The sequence below is a fragment of the Leuresthes tenuis genome, unplaced genomic scaffold, assembly GCF_036924035.1.
Source record: "Leuresthes tenuis unplaced genomic scaffold, fLeuTen1.0.hap1 SCAF_19, whole genome shotgun sequence".
In the NCBI taxonomy this organism is placed as follows: domain Eukaryota; kingdom Metazoa; phylum Chordata; class Actinopteri; order Atheriniformes; family Atherinopsidae; genus Leuresthes; species Leuresthes tenuis.
The window spans coordinates 30,991,773-31,012,096 of record NW_027325373.1 but is presented as its reverse complement, the minus strand read 5'-3'; the positions used below and the strand labels follow the sequence as shown (position 1 = coordinate 31,012,096).

Below are 20,324 nucleotides of genomic sequence, written 5' to 3'. Positions count from 1 at the left end.
GTGGGACGAATTGTATTAACAAAACAGTGAAATACAGAAATAAATACCTTCAGGGAAATAAATGGAGGGAAAATGCAAAGAAAAACAAAAGAGACAAAAAATACAGGGATAAAAGAATAAAAATATAAATAAATTAATAAAATAATAACAAAAAATGGCAGGAAAAGAAAATTAATTAATTAATTAATAAAACAAAAGAATAAAGTAAAAATTGTCACATTCAGCACACTTTTTGCAGCATTTACTAGTATATTGTTTATGATATGTTTTTTTGGAGCCATTTCTGTATTCATTTGCTGTTTTGTGGGAACTTTAAAGCTTCCTCACCTCATTGAAGCTGCTTTTGGGGATGTCGATGTAGCTGTGGCCCATCTCCATGTGGATCCTCAGGCCCTCCACCACCGACAGGCTGTACTGGTAGTTCCTCAGGTCCTGGAGGAGGAAAGTTCACAGGAGCCGAGTCTGAACATCTGAAACTATTTTCACGTTTCCTTGTACTGTGCTGGGAATTTCATCGTGTGATCAGCAGCTTTAAAGGTTTGTACAGGTCAGATGCTTTCAGTTATTATCAGCAATCAAAGATGTTGTGGATTTAAAGACTTAATTCTTCAGAGCTCTTTAAAATCATCTTAAAGGAGACATATTGTGTAAAAATCCCTTCCTCCTGCTCCTGGGAGCAGATATTAGGGTATAAAAAACTCCCCCAAAACACAACTGGTATATATATATATATATATTTTTTTGTTTTGTTTTAGTTCCTCTTTGTTTGAAAGTTCCTCATTTAACGAGCCATTTAGATTTTCATTTAACAAATACGTCACACCTTAAGTTGACTCCACCTCCTCTGCTAAGCCCCGCCCACTCAAATCCACCCTGCGAGACAGATGAAGACAACTTCTGGTGGAAATGTTCTGCTGTCAGCTGTACTGAGGAGCATAAATCCTCCATCTACAAGCAGCCTCAGAGGATATCAGAGCCCATTGAATAAACTATATTTGAGAGTAACGTTCCAGCAGAGTTAGCTAAAAACTGTGTATGTGCAGCGACAACTTTGCATCGGACTGTTTTAACAACTTGGTCCAGTTCAACGCTGGACTGAGGAAACTGAGCCACAAAGAGAGATCAGTTCCAGCTCAGTTTCAGCTCCTCGCTCTTTTTGCCACATTGAACGCCGTGTACCGCTCTCGGTGTGTTAGCATTACATTATCGGCATTGTTTACATCTGCTCCTAACTTACAGCTACACTGCTAAACTCTTTTCCTCTGGGATCAATAGAGTATTAGAGCTGGAGTGTTTATGGTATGACTGGAGGAATAGCTTCATGTCTGTGTTACTGCATTAAATAACACAGCAGATGTCCAGGTGTTGATGACAGGTAACATACTGGTGGGGATTTTGATCAAATCCTGTCTCATACATCTCAATAAGATCACAGAAACACAGGAGAACAGTTATGTGGCTTTATTTCTGAGAATATATTACAAAGATCTGGAGGATGAGTAGGAAACTCTTTGTGTCGTGGTACTTACAGCCAGTAAATTCATAATGGTGTGTCCCGTCTCTCGATACACAGAGTCCCGAAAACGGACACTTATCAGCGTAGTAGGATACACTGGAGTACAAAAAAGGGTTTTATTGTACAAATTAATAATCCTATTTGGCTGAATTACACATATATTTTTAATCATTTACAGACAATAAGATAAAGACAGATATTTCTTATGATTAATAATTTCTTTGTTTGATCAACAGTCAAAACCACAAAAATATTCATGATCGTGTAGGAGGTAAAAAGTAAATTAACCTTCAGATCATTTAAAACCATTGGCAGCTTTGAAAGGCAGGTTTTATTTTTTTAATTGAGTGTACATATTTTTTCTATCCTGAAACTGAGTTTCAAGTCTGTTAAATAGGGCTGAAGTCACTGAAGTGAAGATATTTAGTTTCAAAATGCAGCTAACTGAGTGTAATTGTTGGTGGTTTTGGTTCATCACTGAGGATGCGAAGAAGAGGAAGCTACGCACCATCGTATTCGGCTCCGAGCCGCAGAAGCAGTCTGAGTGGGAACACTTTGGCCCAGGGAACCTCCAGTTTCTGGATGAGAACTCCGAACAGAAAGGGCTGCGAGGGGAGCGTGAGGCTATCCAGAGGCTGACAGGTGGGAGGGAAGAAGACCATCCCAGCGTGATCCTTACTGCCAAGGAAACTGCTCGTGAACGTCACGTTATCCAGCTCCTCTACGAACTTCCCTGCAACAGACGGCGATGCTGCCGTTAGCGTTTCCCTTGACTTAAAGATCCAGAAACATCGTGTGAAGTTTTTACCTTTTAGAGCGTCTTCGTAAACGCTGAGATAGAGTGTGAAGAAGTCTCTTGGAAGGGTTTTTTCTTCCAGCAAACACTCCAACAGGAACACCAACTCCCTCTGTCCCAGAGCCTGAAGCCCGTTGGAGCCGAAGCACCAGCACTGCCTGCTGGAGTCTGCCAGGTTCGACACAAGCACAGGGTTAAGAAGCTCCGCCCCCAAGGGAGGCACGACCAGAGTCAAAACAACGTGCACTTCAAAGGCATCAAAAACAACTGAAGGTCAGTTCTACTCACATGTCACCAGCTTGACGTTGACGAGTAGGTTGGCGTTCAGAACAAATGTCAGAGGACGGGGTCCTCCCTCCTCCAGGAGGTGCAGAATCTGGCAGGTGGCTGGACTTTCCTCCACCAAAACATCTGAACACAAAAGAGTCAATATCATCAGAGCTCAATTTGTTTTATGAAATGTGGTTTGAGCCTCACCAGTTTGAAACCAGAAGTCTCTCAGTTGGCCTAAATCAGAGGTCGGGTAGGGGGGGTGTCACAGAGACTAAAACATGGTGTCGGCCATGTTGGAATACAGCACATGTAGCATCTAATCCATCCAAATCATCAGCAGCAGTTATAAATCCTGCTTAACCCTGTTTGCTCGGGTCATTGTTTATAAATGGCGTGATTAAAGGCATGTTTAGAAATGATTCGTGGGGGAAAAATTACGTACAACCTGTCCTTGAACAGACATTTACAGAATGGTTCTGATGTCGTTCTGGGATGGCTTTACGGTCGGTGGAAGAGCAAACTTTGCTGAAGGTTCTGAAGTTGAACCAGTGGTCACAAAACCAAAGTCTGAAAGTTTCCACCAAAAGAACTTCAAAGGCGACATGATGTGATTATTTCATTTTTTCAGAATCTCGGGTACGTTCAGATTAGCTTTGCACACTTTTCAGCTCAGAATGAAAGAGCTTTCTTTTGGGAGAAGCCTCCTGAGAAAGACGCTGCATCATATCTGGCTCTCTATTGGCTGAAATGTTGATTTTCAACAATCCACCGGAGAGCAGAGGAGATCACGAGGAGAAAACTCTATTTATCTTTTTGCTAAAACTGAGTTAGAAGGTGAATGTGACCCCCTCACCTCCTCCGTCGTCCTCCCCGGTGGCGATGAGCAGAGGAGGCAGCTCGTCATCACCGTCCGGCAGAAGACTTGGAAGTCTCGTCACCGCAGAGCCGATTCCAGAGAGCAGCGTGTAATCCCAGGGTCCAGACACCGGAGGTCGCTCCATCTCCACGGCTCCGGGGGCCTCAGGGATGGACGAGCCACCGACCCCAGCCTCTGACCCGGCTGTTCCAGGCTGAAATGAGACAGTCACTTTTTGTGACTTTTTGTCTACTTAAACAGACTCACCATTATTTTCCAGTGTTTATCTTACTGTTGTTGGGTCTGAACCGGAGTCCTGCGAGCTCCGGCGGCTCGTCACCGACAGCTTGGTTGTGTCTGCCACCTCGCCGTTGGGTAAGATGCCGTCAGCGAACCAAACTCGCTTCTGTTCACGAGGACACCCTGAAAACACATGGGAAAAGGACGTCAAGCACATGATCAGCTCAGGAAAACAAGCCAGAACATCAGGGTAACTGTACCGTCGCTATTTGGATGTTTGAGAACAGACACGGGCACCATGACGGTGGGCGGTGGCGAGTTCAGGGTGCCAGCGGCTCGGGCCTGCTGCAGAGGGGGAATGGTGCTGCAGTACTCAGACGGGACGTTGGGGTTCGGGCTGGGAGCCGTAGGACTCATCATCCGCTCCAGGGCCTGAGCTACAAGAGAGAGGTTGTTAGAAATGTGTGCATTTAAATTCGAAGCGTGTCAAATACACTCAAAGTGTCGCTATGTGTCAGACAGAAAAGGGAGTGACGACAGCACAGAGAAAGCGAGAAAGTAAAGTTCTCGAGCTGGTTTGCGAGCGTCCGGAGACGGTAACCGAAGACAGGAGGGACATTTCACAACAATAATTTCTACAGAAATAAAGCTTGAATCCATCAACACAAAAAGAACGAGGACCACGGATTTGTTTGACCAACCTTTCTGCTCCAAAGTCTGCATGAACTATGGATACTGATTAGGATTTAAAACCATGAATGACAACCTGGACCTCTGAATCTGAGGTTTCTGATCAAACATGAAGCACTTCATACGGTTTTTAACCCTCTTTCCTGAGAATTACTGTGAAATGTTCCATTTTGTTTCTACAAGCTGTTTTTGATAAAAGTGAAGTGAGACACACAAACCAGAGGATTGACATGAGCATCCACAGTGAAAGCTAAGGGGGAAGTTACCCCAAAGTTCCTGATATAAGATTTAACTAAAGAAGAATGGGGACCCACAGTTTCCATGACCTTAGACACAAATCTGTCAGGGCACATGCAAGAACAAGTCTGAGCACCTGTGAAAGATCTGTAGCTTAGAAACATCTCTGGGCTTAAAATAGATATCCAACAGAATGTCATCTCCATAGAAGTGAGAGGAAATGTCCCTAAAAGTGAGTTTTGTTCACATTTATCAGTATTAAGTGATCCACCACCACCATCAGGACAGAAAGTTCAGGAGTTATGCTTCCTTCAAACTGGATAAATGGGCTGAAATCAGTAGAGCCAGGGCCGTACGCATGGCCCATAAAATATTGAGGTCATGAGTCAGAGCTTTTAGGCGAGTTCGGGGGCATGCTCCCCTGGAATTTTTTTTAATTCCTTTATTTAAATCTGGACATTTTCAGAGTCTTAAGGAGCAAAACAACATCATAATGACTTTTAGGCTTATTTGTTTTGTTTGTTATCAGAGAACATCAGCCTCATCCTAAATGATTTGCAAATGAGTTACATTGTTAAACTGAAGAATGAATTTCAACAAGTCATGGGTTAGGAAAAAAAAGGAATGAACTGTCCTGGGACATAAGGATAATATATACAAATGCTTTATATTTCCTTCAGTATTTAAAATAGATACCCAAGCCCTATTACACCATCATGCTGATGGTAGTGCCTAATCTGTTCACTGTTGTTAAGGAAAACCAGCTTTTGAACACATTTCTATTATAATCTTACACAATACTTCAATTATCATGCAACGTATACAGGTCTGGCATAGTCTCTTCCTTTTATAGTACCTGCTCTCCCTCTATCTCACTCTTCACTGCTCCTCTTCTTGCTGCTTGGCCCAAAGATGAGCTTGGTTTTGCTCAGCCTTTTCCTCCCTATCCTGTCTTCCCTTTAGTGAAGAATATAAACACAGTCAAATACTAAACTGATAGAAATTAAAACAATAAGCCATTTCAACATCATGTTTTCAGATGTGTCAGAAATCTTTAAAAAAAAAACCTTGAGGGCGGTGCAGAGCCTTTGAAATTTGAGGTAAAAATGGGGCATTCTGAGGCTTTTTGAAGGACCATTATGGTGACTCATGAAGTAAGCGCAAGTTACCATAGAAAATGATTTATTATTATTTTGAAAATTAACCAGATGTTTTATTTCGTTTCTGCGCACGACTTCCTGTCCTGCACGATCTGCTCTGTGCAGTGTTGCTGCGTTGTGCTTTGGCAGAAATGTAGAACAGGTTCAGCATCCAACATTGAGAAATCAACACTGAATAAACGTTTCGTTTTCAATCGAAGACGTCGCTGACATTTCAATCGCAAAATTAAAGTTGACTCAACCGGTGGAAATTCATTGACGACCGGTACTGACGGAGTTAACCAAAATTAAACTTTGATTCATGTTTCCTTGCTATCTGAGTAGTATGCTGGGCTGCAATAAAAATATCTCCACATTACATTGCATTTTTTTCTCACAGTCATCTACCACTTAAACTGCTCTCCACCTACATTTTTAGCTTGATGTGCTCCTCTTCCAGTGACTGGTGGGACTGACTGACTCACTAACGGTAGCAGTAACAATATCAACGTCCGACTTGCGCGTGGTAGTTACCATAGCAACAGTGCATGTTGTTGATGACGCGCAGCACATATACCCAAACTGAGCCACTGTTTTATTAAACAGTCGCGCTACTCTTGGCTCTTCAAATATAAAATCCCCAAAATTTAAGCAAAAAAAAATAAAAAATACAGAGGACACGACCTCGGTGAGTAGAGCCACCTGATCCCATCACTGCATGAGTCAAAGGTTCGGGTTATCCTTTACACCTAGTTTGTAAACTATGACACACTCCTGGACTGTGTTGGTAATAACGGCATTATTTTTTTCAGTAACGAGTAATCTAATTACTTTTCCCATCGTTGCAACACCGTTGCCATTACTGAGAATGTGAAGTGGTGCGTTACTACAATTTGGTTGAATTAAGCGCAAGGTGTCAGGTTTTGGCCACACATCAGCTGCCTGGAGAGAGCCGGGGTGGGGATGATGACGCCGTTGCAAATGCGATGATGATTGGCTGGGTGGGCGGATCATGCCCTGCTCACGCTGTCTTACAGCAAGCTCTGACTGCCAAACACAACATGACAGCGACAATGGCGACGAGCCAGGAAAATTCAAAGATTGCGTCCTCAAACTGGAAGTACCGGCACTACTTCTCACTCATTTAAATTAAAGGCAAGAATGTTTATGTAACATGCAGCTATGCCCAGGAAAAAATACTTTATCCACGTCTGCCTCAAGGAACTCAAATCTAATGAAGCACCTCACATCTACACATGCTAACATGGCACTTGCTGCTGCTAACCCAACCCCAAACATAAATATAGTGTTCTGTTTATTGTGCAGTAAGCCTAAAATACAGTTACAGAGATTTGCACTACTTATTGGCCAGATTTTCCTTTGTTTCATTTTACCCAAGTATACACATGTTTCTTAATTTTGCACTTGAATTTTATTTTCAATATATTTTTATTTCTATGCATGTCATATGGCAGGCTGCAATCTATTGAGTTCAAATAAATACCAAATGTTCTAAAATACAGTAAAAAGTGTTTTTATTCTTCAATCAGTTAATATAAATATATTTGTCGTTAAAGCTGTCATAGAACGTAATAGCGTATAGAACATGAAAAATAACGTCACAGTTACTTTGCTGAATAACTAATTACTCTTACAATGAGCTAACTGAGTTACTAACTCAATTACTTTTTGGGAGAATTTGTAACAACCAAATAATACAACCAAACATTACTGTACAAGTAAGATGACCAACACTGCTCCTGGGTGCATACGAGTAACATCAGACCAACATTTAACTGTGACAACTTGAAACTTGGATAGTTTATTTCAGAGCTGGACAAAGTGAAGTTGTTCTGAAGTCAAACTTGTGCTCTTTGGTTGGGAGAGGACGAGTATTTTTATCCAACTTGCAGCTCTGAATGCATAATTCTGCTCTGATGTTACACTTTACTGGCTCGGTTCATCCAGTTAATCCCACTTTCCATTGATCAGCAGATATAGTGAGATATCAGGAACATAAAGATGTCATCACCCTTCGCAAGGATCAATTGATTCGTTTATGTTGGCTTTTCTCATGTGTTGAAACTACATGTTAACATAGCTGCATGTTTAATCTGCGACAGAAGCAGCTACAGAAACTGCTGCCTTCCATCATTTCATTTTTCCTGCACAGATGAAAGAAGGACAAACACAAGCAGTTTTACAGGAAATCTCTTTATGACTAAGAGGTTTTCTCAGTGCCTCCTGATTGCACCTACAGGAAATGCTGAAGCAGCACTTGTCTACATTATATTGATCGAGCATCATAGAGCTCTATCGATCAGGTGTGTTCTGACAACAACAACAGCAATAACTCAGACTCCTTTTAACAGAAATAACGTGATAAACACCAAAGCAGAGTTGGTGCATGAAACAATGACACTGCAATAAAAAGTAATCAGCTGTTTGAGGCTGATTACTCCAATAATGAGCAAAAAAAAAAAAGAAAAACAAAATGACCAATTTTTGAAAGCAGCATTCATCTGCACAAAGTTACAAACAGCCTAATCTTACCTCATCATCATCATCGTCGTCGTTATCCTCTGCTAAAACTCAATCAATCCACATGATCACAAGTTTATCCCTCAGCTTTTCTGAGGAGTTAGCAGGAAAAGGCTGTTAGCCGCAGGGAGGAGGTCACAACACACTGCGCTCCAGCAAGCCACAAAAGTGGATCACCGCTTTGTTTTTAATTTATACAGCGTCTGAGCATCACATGCTCACTGCGTAAGGCCACACACACACACACACACATTCAGAAACACACACAAAATCAAGGACAAAAGCCAGTGTCCTGCTATAACTCTCCTCCCTCTTCCACGTCCTCCCAATCCATCACCTCCTACCGTCTGTGCTGCAGTCCTTAAATATAAAAACGCACCTCTGAACATCAAAGATGCCACAGGAACACCTGGTTTTGTATCATTTTATCCTCAGAGACAGTTCATTATCCTACGAAAAGCTTGAATCTTTAACAGATGCTCAGAAGGAATCCCCCAAGCTACTTTAGGGATATCTTTTTTTTATCTTTATGGCTTAAATATTCATCAACTGCAACATTAAACTGAGAATTCAGTCTATATCAGAGATAGAAATGACAAAAAACTCAAAACCAACCAGCTCATAGAGGTTTGTTTTGGTCTGTTGTGGAAACCAAACAAACTAGAAACACAAAACGTTGATACGTTGAAGGTCAAGCACTAACATATCAAGTTGGATTTTATTTTATTTGATGCCTCACAGCAGAAAGGGTCCTGGTGTGAATCCTGGGGGGGGTTTGATCCAGGTTCTCCAGGCAAAAATTATACACGTTAAACTGATTGGTGATTCTAAAGTGACCCAAGGAATGAGGGTTTAAATGATGATAAATGCTACAAAAATTAGGTTTTTATTAATTCATTAAAATAGTAACTAGAGTAACTTCAATGCTGCTATTTCTTCACGTCATTGGTCAAAACAAATTATAAGGAAACAACTATTACGTGTTGTGTTGGCAATGTGAGGCAACGTTCTTCATTCTGTAAAAAGTAAGCATTAAAGCAGCAATAGAGAAGTTTGAACCTTGAAACTATCTGCTTTGATTGAGTACAATGACCTGAAACTGCCCTGGAAAACCTGAGATACCGCAGTTCACGACTTTGGTTTCCCGACCTGCACCACAATGGTTTACTTGACAGTCACATGACATCTTGTGGCCTCTTTAACATGACAACAAAATCATGTGGCTGACAAAGTGTCCGAGCTCTGTTGAGCCATGTATTCCTTTAACTCTCAGTAGTGATGATTTCATGAGATTCTTCATCAATAAAATTGTTTCTATCAGAGAGAAGATTAATGGAATTCTTCCCACTATTATCACTGATGTATCATCAAGTAGAGCAGCTTTAGAAGTATCTTTGGAACCTGAATTGTATTTAGACAGCTTCTGTCCAGTTGATCTTTCTGAGCTAACAACAGCAATAGTCTCTTCTAAACCATCAACTTGTATGTTAGACCCAATCCCAACCAGACTGTTCAAGGAGGTTTTCCCCTTAATTGACACTTCCATTTTGGATTTGATCAATCGGTCTTTGTTGATAGGATATGTACCTCAGACTTTTAAGGTTGCTGTAATTAAACCTTTACTTAAAAAACCTACTCTTGATTCAGAAGTGTTGGCTAATTATCGACCTATATCCAATCTCCCTTTTTTGTCCAAAGTTCTTGAAAAAATAGTTGCAGCTAAACTTTGTGATCATTTACATAGAAATAATCTGTTTGAAGAGTTTCAGTCAGGATTCAGAGTGCATCATAGCACAGAAACAGCACTGGTGAAAGTTACCAATGATCTCCTCTTAGCCTCTGATAGCGGACTTGTTTCTGTGCTTGTCCTATTGGATCTCAGTGCTGCATTTGATACGATCGATCACAGCATTCTGTTACAGAGACTTGAACATGTTATTGGGATTAAAGGAACTGCATTAGGCTGGTTTAAGTCATATTTATCTGATAGATTCCAGTTTGTTCTTGTAAATGAAGAATCTTCCTCACACGTTGGAGTAAGTCATGGAGTTCCTCAGGGTTCTGTGCTTGGACCGATTCTTTTTACTTTATACATGCTTCCATTAGGTAACATTATCAGACAGCATGGCATAAATTTCCATTGTTATGCTGATGATACTCAGCTGTACTTATCTATGAAACCAGATGAAACCTACAGGTTGGTCAGACTACAAGCCTGTCTTAAAGACATAAAGACCTGGATGACTCAGAACTGTCTGCTTTTAAATTCAGACAAAACTGAAGTTGTTCTCTTTGGACCTGAGCGCTTCAGGGAGAAATTGTCTAGTTATATAGTTACTCTAGGTGGTATTTCCTTGGCTTCTAGTTCTACAGTGAGGAACCTTGGAGTTATTTTTGACCAGAATTTATCATTTGACGCACATATAAAACAGGTTTCTAGGACTGCCTTCTTTCACCTTCGTAATATTGTTAAAATCAGGAACATCCTGTCTCAGGCTGATGCAGAGAAACTAGTCCATGCATTTGTTACTTCAAGATTGGACTACTGTAATTCCTTATTATTGGGCTGTCCCACATATTCTCTGAAAAGCCTCCAGCTGATCCAAAATGCTGCAGCCAGAGTTCTGATGAGAACTAACAGGAGAGATCATGTTTCTCCAGTTTTAGCTTCTCTTCATTGGCTCCCTGTTAAATTCAGAATAGAATTTAAGATTCTTCTCCTCACATATAAAGCTCTTAATGACCGAGCTCCATCATATCTTAAAGATTTAATTGTAAGGTATTTTCCTAACAGAGCACTTCGCTCCCAAACTGCAGGTTTACTTGTTGTTCCCAGAGTTTCTAAAAGTAGAATGGGAGGTAGAGCCTTCAGTTATCAGGCCCCTCTCTTGTGGAATAAGCTGCCAGTAAATGTCCGGGAAGCAGACACCCTTTCCACTTTTAAGATTAGGCTTAAAACTTTTCTTTTCGATAAAGCTTATAGTTAGGGATGGCTCAGGTAATCCTGAAACATCCCATAGTTAAGCTGCTATAGGCTTAGACTGCTGGGGGACCTCATCTGTCACACCTTTCCTCACTTTGCTCTCTTTTTCCCCCTGATTAATTTCACAATTGATTTTATGTACATGTGACATTATTGTGATTATTAACCTATGTTTCCCTGTTCCAACAGATATCCTTTGAATGGCGTTATGGTGTTTTTCCCCCCTCTTTTCCCTCTTTTCTGTCTTCTCAAACCCCAGCTGGTCGAGGCGGATGGCCACCCTTCCTGAGTCTGGTTCTGCCAGAGGTTTCTTCCTGTTAAAAGGGAGTCGTTCCTTTCCACAGTCGCCTCAGGCACGCTCAGGACGGGAGATTGGACTGAAGACACGTTTCGGTGCAATCTGTTGGTTTCCTTAGCTAGGATATAAATTTTTTGAATTGGCTCTATAAGAATTAATTGGATCATGATTACAATGAATTGAATTCCAATTGGCTTGAATTGGACTATATTACTTAAGTGCCTTGAGATGACAATTGTTGTAATCTGGCGCTATATAAATAAAATTGAATTGAATGTGTATGGCAGTTACATCCAACACCTGTAGGGGGAGCCAAAGAGCAAACATCTGCCAAATTAAATTTAACCCATAGGAGCCTGTCACATAAATGCGACATTTGATTATAACATATCAAAATGTGCAGAATAATCTCAGATATCAGTTGAATGAAGAATCATTTATATTGGACACAGCGGCAAGAAAACATTTTTGCCTTGAAGCTGAAAATATAGAAATTTAGTTTTGAAAAAAGATTGCAGATTGGTATAGAAGCAGCGTAACATAGCCAAATAAATGCAGAATCAATTTCTAAAATTCTATCTTGATAGAGTGGTGAATATCGTGGATACTCATTAGTTCAGAGAACGATAAACAGTTGAATCCACCAATTAGTGAATTCACAGTGAAAGCGCTGACCAGAGATCCGTCCGAGAAGGAGGTGCGTGCTGCCTTTGTGGACCGATAATAAGCTTGGTATGTTTCAAAACCCACCGTATGCACGACAGGCGTTTTACTTATTTATTTTTACACACAAAAATGATAAAAATATGTTTTATTTACATTCATTTACGTGACTGATTCAGTTGATGAAAAATCAATAAAACTCAGGAGTTAAAAGGTAATTTACTATTACCTTTTGGACATTTTTCTCTCGTACCTACTCAGCTTGACTCTACTTACTTTTTAGGCTTTTCCAAGAGGTCGCAACACCTGGTATCAGGTATGCTTTTAGCACCTACTCGAGCCGAGTCAGGCTGCAGACGGAAGGCCACTGATTGGTCAGGGAGTGATGTCACTGGATGAGTCCTTCACAAGAACCGACTCCATTTTTAAAAACCCGGCAACAATGACCGTGCTGTTGTATCATGTCTGTGATCATCAGCGAGTTAAATGTCTACACGCAAGCCAAGACCTGGGTCCAATGACCCAGGTGCAGACGTTTCTGTGTTTGGTGGCTGATAAAAAAAAATCCAGTTGGAGCTAGACGGAGCGACCTAAATGAGAAACTGTTGCTTACAAATGACATCACGGAACTTTCGGGACAATCTAAACTGAGTAGGTACTAGAACCATCTCATCAACTGCTGCATTTCAGCGGTGCTGCTAAATGCTAAAAGGTTGAGGTACAAAAACAGGATTAAAAGTCACACTTGCTACTTCAGAGTCACACACAATTGTGGGAATTTTGAGCACTATGTTTTACACCTTCTGCTTTGTATCTGCTCTCTAAAGCACTTTTGCTTTGTGTCTCTTTTTATTAATTTATTTCAAATGATCTTCGACAAATGCACAGACTTGAATTCTCTTGTTATTTCTCACTCAGTTTACAACAAACCTCTTAAACTTTAATCTGAGCCCACAGACAGAATAAAGGGTCTTACCTTTCTGTATGGCATCAAAGCAGATGACACACACACGAGCCTCTCGGTCCATGTACTTCAGCTTACACTTCTTACTGCAGCACACAGCGCAGTACACCTGCCACAGAGAGAGGACGACAGCACCGATCCATAAACACCATAAAAAACCCACAAAATATCAGAGTCTGTCCTGACATGTTCGTCTGTGTGGTGCTTCAAAAACATCCCGATCAGTCGTCTCTAATTCTGCGTTAATCGGCAGTCCTTAAAGGACTTAGCTGCAGCTTTAGGACGAATGGATCAGAGGAGATCCAAACAAGGGCTGGAAAAAGAACTGCTGACTCATGCTTTCTGCTCCCATGAACACTCTGGGATATTTTTAGTCCTGCTTTTTCATCATTTCCGCAAAACACAAGCACATCTTCTCTCATTCATTCATCGATACAATTACACAGTCGTAACAGAACTCAGAACAGAACTCATCAAACTGAATATTTATCCCATTTATCATATTCAGACATTTCTACTGCTCTGCCTGTTTGTACTCTTGAATAAAACTTGAATAATTAGCAATAACACAACCAAACATTTCGAAGAAAGCTGCAGTTTGTCAAACACTCGTTAATTATTCAAATAGGAAATAAACAAATACTTAGAGTTTCACAGTAGAGATGTGGAATTCTTTCTTTTCTAAGGTAAATCATTTAAAAAGCCCCCAAACCTCAACCGAACCCAAGATTTGTTTCTGGTAAGACAACTACTTCTTTTACTGAATTAAAACCATCATAAATGTAGAAGGCACTGCCCCCTTCTGGTGGTTATGTGTAGTCTAGTTAATTCACTTCAAACACATAAATGGAAAAGTGTCAGATTCACATTGAGATTTTTTTTTAAATTATGGCATCAGATTGTGAACGGAAACCCGACTTTAGAGAACCTCGGTTTCACCAGATGTTGAAGACCTTTAAGCTCCAACTTCACTTTACAGAAGCAGCTGTGATTGCACTCAATTCATGCACATTTCCCACCATAATCTTTTAACTCGACCACTTCTCTGACCCCTTTCCCTCAGTTACGGCATAACGTAGAACCAGGAGGCGGATCTAAACAGGAGTCGGTTCACACAACAAAGAGCCTCGTCTGCTTTCTTTTCTTGTAACTAGCCTCGCTCTTTGCAGCATCTGACCATTGCTGCATTTTTGGTTTTCGCTCTCCACGTCGCTGCGTTTGAATTTTGCTCCGACCGCAGATCTCAGTGTGTAAACACCACAATGCACACCAAAACAAGAACCGCACCCATGAAAAATAACCAAAACAATTTGCTTTATTCACCAACAGCCAAACTGACCTTAAATATTCATTCATACCCGCCAACATGACCTTTAACCTGCGTCATTTTAAAGCCGTGGTTTAAAGTACAACACAGAAAGTCCATTTTTTTCTTTCCTAAAACAGATGTTATTGTTGAAAAAAGGAATTGTGAAAAGACAAAGCCGTTTTAGTGACAAAGAAGTGCTGTACCTTCCCGCAGGCTCGACAGTGATGCCGCCTCTTGGTGAAAGTGAACTTCTGGTAGCAGTTCATACAGTTGGGGGCGTCGGCGTCAGGCACCCACGCAGGTTGTCTGCTCCCCAGCTCCTCTGCCCCGCCCCTCTTCCAGGTCGCAGACCTGGTGACGTCTGAGGGCGGCTCACCAGGGTACGGCGGTGGCTCTGAGAACTCATCGCACCCCGGGGAATAATCCTGATTCTCCTGAGTGGTGGAATCCCTGAAGTTAGAGTGCTCCTCCGTTGGACTCGGGCTGATGGTTGAACTCTCGTCATCCTCTGCTGTTGGGGAATCACAGAGCGCCTGAGCGGGCTCTTCTTCTTCTTCTTCTTCTCCTGCTGGTGGGGGTCTTGCAGTTTGGCAGTGCAGCTGTTTAGGTCTTGCACCTCCATAGGAGGTCTGTATATCTGAGCTACTGATGTGCTGGGACTGGAAAGTGTTGCTGGTTAAAGAATCGCTTGACCCAGAGGAGTCTTCTTGGCCCAGTCGGCTGGAGTCCTGAGACGCAGACGGAGTGCTGGGGCTCAAACTTCCACAAAGTGCTCTATCGCTTTCTGGAGTCGCCAGATCCAAGTCCTCTCGCCTCTCTTGGCCACAGCACCTCACTTCTTGCTCCTCCTGAACTTTATCCGACTCTGACAAAGATTCAGGCCGAGCACATTCTCCAGGACCGCTACAGTAAGAAATGGCCGTAACCTGCTCTGCTTCGGCATGCGTCTGCAGGAACGCATCCAGTTCCTCGTCAGTGACCAGCAGCTCAGCCTGGTCGCTCTCTGGAAGATACTCAAAACCAAACTCAGGAGAATCCACTGGGCTGGGCTCTGGGCGATCAGCAGGGGGGACGGCAGCAGCTGGTTCAGGAGTTTCATGCTGCCCCTCTGGAGACAACCGCTCCACGTCCAGGTTAGAGTCACCAGGTTCCTGTAAATGTTCCTCTGTGGTGGCATCCGTTGCTCCCAAAGCTGGCGTGGAATGTGCTTCAGCGCTCTCAGACACACCGACCTCATCTCGCTGCTCTGAAGCCTCCCCTGATTCCTCTGCCGCGGCCTTCGTGTTCACCAGAGCGCCACACATCGACACGGCTATCGGCAGACACGACAGGCTGACCGCCTCACATTTCACACCTGAGGGGGACTCCGCTTCACCTTCATCCAAAGCCTCCTCCTCCTTTTCTTTCATTTCTTTTGTGTCATCCACAGGCTCCAGTTCTAAAGAGTTCTCCACCTGGTCCGAGCAGACCAGGTCTTCTCCACCGTCTGTGGACTCACCGTCTCGCTCTGCCGCCGCAGGAAGGATGATGTCCAGCAGACTCAGAGAGGCAGAGTATCCTCCGCTCTGGTGGTGGGAGTCCAGATCCGGCAGAGAGTCCGTTCCAGCAGAGCTTTGCTCCTCCCCTGCTCCCCTCTCTTCAACTGGACTGGTAAAGTCCACAAGCAGCGCCTCCTCCTCCTCCATCTGTTTCTCCACCATGTCCAGCTCACTGAAAGCATCGTGACTGTTGGTCCGGACCAGGATGGCGGAGCTCGCGTCATTCACAAGGTCGCACACCGGCTTCAGAGCTCTATCTGGGCAGGGAGGGGCAGAGCTTTTCGCCGGCCTGCGGTCCACAGAGGAGAGAAGGTCCACTCCGGTGAGAGGCTGACCTCCAACCTCTCTGTCATCAGAGCTGTGACCGTCAGAGCCGTCGGGACAGCTGGTGGCTGAACCATAATGGAGAGAATTAAGGTCCGGGAGGCTCGGTGAGGAGGCCTCTGAGGGTAAACACTGAGAGGAGAAGGGGTACGCCGAGGACTTGAGGAAAACTGGTTTGCACTCGAGCTCCTCTGCAACAAAAAATAACACAAGTTAAGTCATTTCCTGATCACTAAAATAAATTAAATATATTAAGCGTGTATCCTAAGAGAATCTGATACAAACAGATCAGCTGCAGCTTTCCAGGGAGTCTTTAATATTTACTGAAAACATGAATATGTGCAAAAAGGATGGAGCAAAAAAATTGGCAGACAATGAAAACACACATGAAAATGTCAATACAACAGAAGTTGGACTACTGTGACTCAGATTCCTCAAACTCAGGTTTACACAGAAAGAATGTGGTTGGAAGTGGAACTCCTGCATAGATTCATGGGTCCTGCAGACCCGTGTTGAATTGGACTCAAACTGGCTCTGTTCATGCTCCTCTGAAAGGAGGCATTTCACCACCTTTCACTGAAGAGTCTGACATCTTTTGGTCAATAAATCCAAACTAATCCCCCTGAAGGCACAACTTTCTCCAAGTTTGCTAAAAGAAAACAAAGTAAAATGTCTCTAAAGGAACTGCTGTCTGAGCCATTTCATCTTCAGTAGAACTTAGTGGACACGATACTACTTAAGGCTGCAGCATCAGTTATTCAGGTAATCGCATATTCCATTGATTATTTTAAGGGGAAGTTTGTTTTTTTTAAAAACCTAGACCTTATTTCTGGCATAAAATACGTTCATCTACTCACTGATAACAGTTTGGTGAAAGTCGGGGTCCTTTGGACTCTATTTAGATTACTCGAGATCCGCTTATATCCATATAACGGAGTGAACGGGGCATAGACAATAAAGCCTCTAAATAAGGCTTTATTAACATTACTATTCTGGCTCAAAACGGTAAGGACGTCCATCGTATTCGAAGTCGTCGTCCAGATAATGCCTTATTTAGAGGCTGTATTGTCAATGTGTGTCTGACTGTAGAGTGACACCCAAATAACTGCCAGTCTGGGAAAAAAAAAACCTATACCCTGAAAAAATGTTTAAGTTGTTCCTGCAGCAAACCAAAGGTGTAAAGGGCCTCGATCTGGAACAGCATTTTCCAGATCAGCTCAGCTACTATAACTCATTACAAACAGAGCAGCATCAGAACTCACCGATCAGAAGATATTTAGACTGAAAAAACAGATGGTTAAAGTGAGAAAACAACTTAGTTTTTAATGATGACGAGGCCGTTTATTTTTATCCTGCAGTGTTCTTGTCTCGAACAACGTAAATGAGGCCAGAGAGGCGAAGAAAAGGGCACTGGTTTTTGACATGGTGCGGATGAGACATATTGATGTACTGTTTTTACAAGAAGTGCACAGTGATGAAAGTAATGAGGTAGACTGGAATAAAGAGTGGGAAGGACAGGTGGCTTTAAGCCACAAAACCCCATTCAAAGGTGGAGTGGGCTTCTTCTTCAGAACATTCACTCCATCTTCACTGGAGGTCAAGCATGTAGTAAAGGGGAAGTGTCTTTTAGCCAAAGCACAGTTTGAACATCATACTCTCGATTTTAAACCAATATCTATGCTCCAACCAACAATACGGAGGAGGAGCTTTCTAGAAAAAGTAAATACTTGATTGAATTGCAATGGCTGGGAGGATTTTTTATTTTTGGAAGGGGATTTAAACTGTACTGAGTACGAGTTTTTAAAGATCGTAACCATGCAGAGCCTCATCCAGCCTCCCAACACACTCTGAAGCAGCTGGTCCACTGTCGTGGCTTTGTGGATGTGTGGAGGAGGATGCACACAGACTGCAGACAGTACACATGCTCCCACCTCAGAGAGGACAGGATCTCCTTAGCTAGACTTGACGGGTTTTATTGTTTTAAGCAACATTTTAATGTTTTTAAAGGTTATAAAATTATGCCAGCTTTTACTGATCATTCTCTGGTTTTGTGTCACGTTGTTATAAAGAATATTTGATCTAAGAGTGTGTACTGGCATTTCAATTCTGTTCTAACCTTTGATAAAGGTTTTAGAGAGACTCAAAGTTATTTTTTGACTTCTTTTAGACATTCAAAGTAAACAAGACACTTGTGCTACAAAAGAAAATGGACTAGACTCAGTGAATAATCCCTATAATCCCTATATAGACCAGTGAGTAGCGCTGACCAACATGCCATTGGGGTCATCAGGTGGGAACCTCCTTTCATCAGTGTTTCGTCTAGTTGGGCCGACGAAAACCTCCAGGAGGCTAGACAGTGATCACTGGTGTCCCTGAGTCACTCCCCCAATGCCAGCCATCACTGCTACTCACGCCACAACAACCATCTTTCTTTTCCCACAACCACAAGCTACCCCAGTCTCTCATCAGTCATAGTGGGGTGGGGATACATGTGTCAGCAGTATACACTCAATGTCACAAGAGACACCTGTAGATCTATTAAAGACCTGGAGACTGAAATTGTGGAATTAGAGACACTCAGTGATTCCACAGGAAAATTTTACAGACCTATTGAAATCCTCAAATCTAAAAAACTGTCCCCAACCAACCTGCAAGATACCAAAGAACAGAGTGCACTGGTTCAGTCCCAGGTTAAGATCATCACCGATATGGATGCTCCCTCAAGCTTCTTCTTCGGCCTGGAGAAGAAGCACGGACACAGGAAGGTGATCCACTCTCTGCTCTCTGACACAGGGCAGGAACTCACTGAGTGCGAATGCGAGCTGTGGACTTCTACTCATCTCTCTACACCAGCAAGTATGAGGAGAATGATGCTCTGTTCAGTGGTGAACTGCCTCAGGTCTCTATGGAGACCAATTCACAGCTAGACCGGCCACTGAAGAGGGTGGAGCTGCAGGGAAAGCGAGCTCCTGGCATTGATGACTGTCGAGTTTTACAAAGCCTTCTAGAACATTAAAGCACCTGATATTTTAGAGTTTTTTAATGAGAGTCTGGCTTTAGGTTCTTTGCCACTATCCTGCTGCAGGGCCGTTGTAGCTCTTCTGCCAAAAAAAGGCAATCTACAGGTCATCAAGAACTGATGCCCTGTGTCCCTCTTATGTACAGTTTACAAGATCCTGTCTAAGTTAGTAAGCAAGTAAAATTTATTTATATGGCATCTTTCTCAGACAGCAGTCACAAAGTGCTTCACGGGAAGGGAATCAGTGAGTACAAAATAGACATTTAAAAATACATTACAACAACATGCAGTCAATATCAGTCCTAGGAGCCCGTGGGCTAGAATGCTTATTTAAAAAAAGAAAGTCTTAAGTTGTTTTTTTAAAAACATCGACAGAGTCAAGACAAGTGGTAATTCATTCCACATTCTTGGTCCAACAGCTTGGAAAGATCTGTCTCCTCGGGTCCTAAAGCAAGTGCGAGGGACCATCAATAGATGTTGATCAGAGGATCAATTTTAATTGATTCCAATGTTTTTAAGCTAAAAGGGTTGAATCGATTTTATCAGGGCGTTTTTAAATCATGGGCCCTGTTCAAATGTAGTTCTAGGAAAAGCTCTAACTCTTTGTACTGGTTGTGAAATGAGCCTTAAGTTCATGGAGCCAGGCTGGACGTCTCCAGTGGAGCCACACCTAGGCTGATGGCAGCGCTGTGCCGGTGGTGGACGCCGCGGAGCAAGTGCTGACGGACTCCCAGGCGGTTGGCTCCCTGCTGGGCATCCAGTCCACCAGGGTGGTGATGAAGGTCCTGGAGCTTTGCAGACAGAGGCTCTCTGGAAGGGAGAGAAGCCTCCTGATGGACTATGGCCGCGGGACTGAACCAGACAGCACAGACCTGTTCCCAGAGATCTCCATAACCCCCTAGTTTAGAGAGTCAGGTAGACCACTCCAAAAATAAGTA

The 20,324-nt window shown here is 42.7% G+C and overlaps 1 protein-coding gene across 1 annotated transcript in view; it reads right to left on the bottom strand.

Annotated features, from left to right (window-relative positions):
- Positions 1-20,324, bottom strand: part of zfyve16 (zinc finger, FYVE domain containing 16) — a 34,351-nt gene that overhangs the window by 9,317 nt on the left and 4,710 nt on the right. The window contains exons 3-12 of the mRNA XM_072372236.1: positions 14,709-16,558; positions 13,209-13,305; positions 3,942-4,118; positions 3,734-3,864; positions 3,439-3,655; positions 2,601-2,723; positions 2,325-2,480; positions 2,025-2,249; positions 1,530-1,612; positions 328-432 (exon numbers count right to left, since the gene is read on the bottom strand). Coding sequence (XP_072228337.1) covers positions 328-432; positions 1,530-1,612; positions 2,025-2,249; positions 2,325-2,480; positions 2,601-2,723; positions 3,439-3,655; positions 3,734-3,864; positions 3,942-4,118; positions 13,209-13,305; positions 14,709-16,558 — 3,164 coding nt within the window. The remainder of the gene's footprint in view (positions 1-327; positions 433-1,529; positions 1,613-2,024; positions 2,250-2,324; positions 2,481-2,600; positions 2,724-3,438; positions 3,656-3,733; positions 3,865-3,941; positions 4,119-13,208; positions 13,306-14,708; positions 16,559-20,324) is intronic.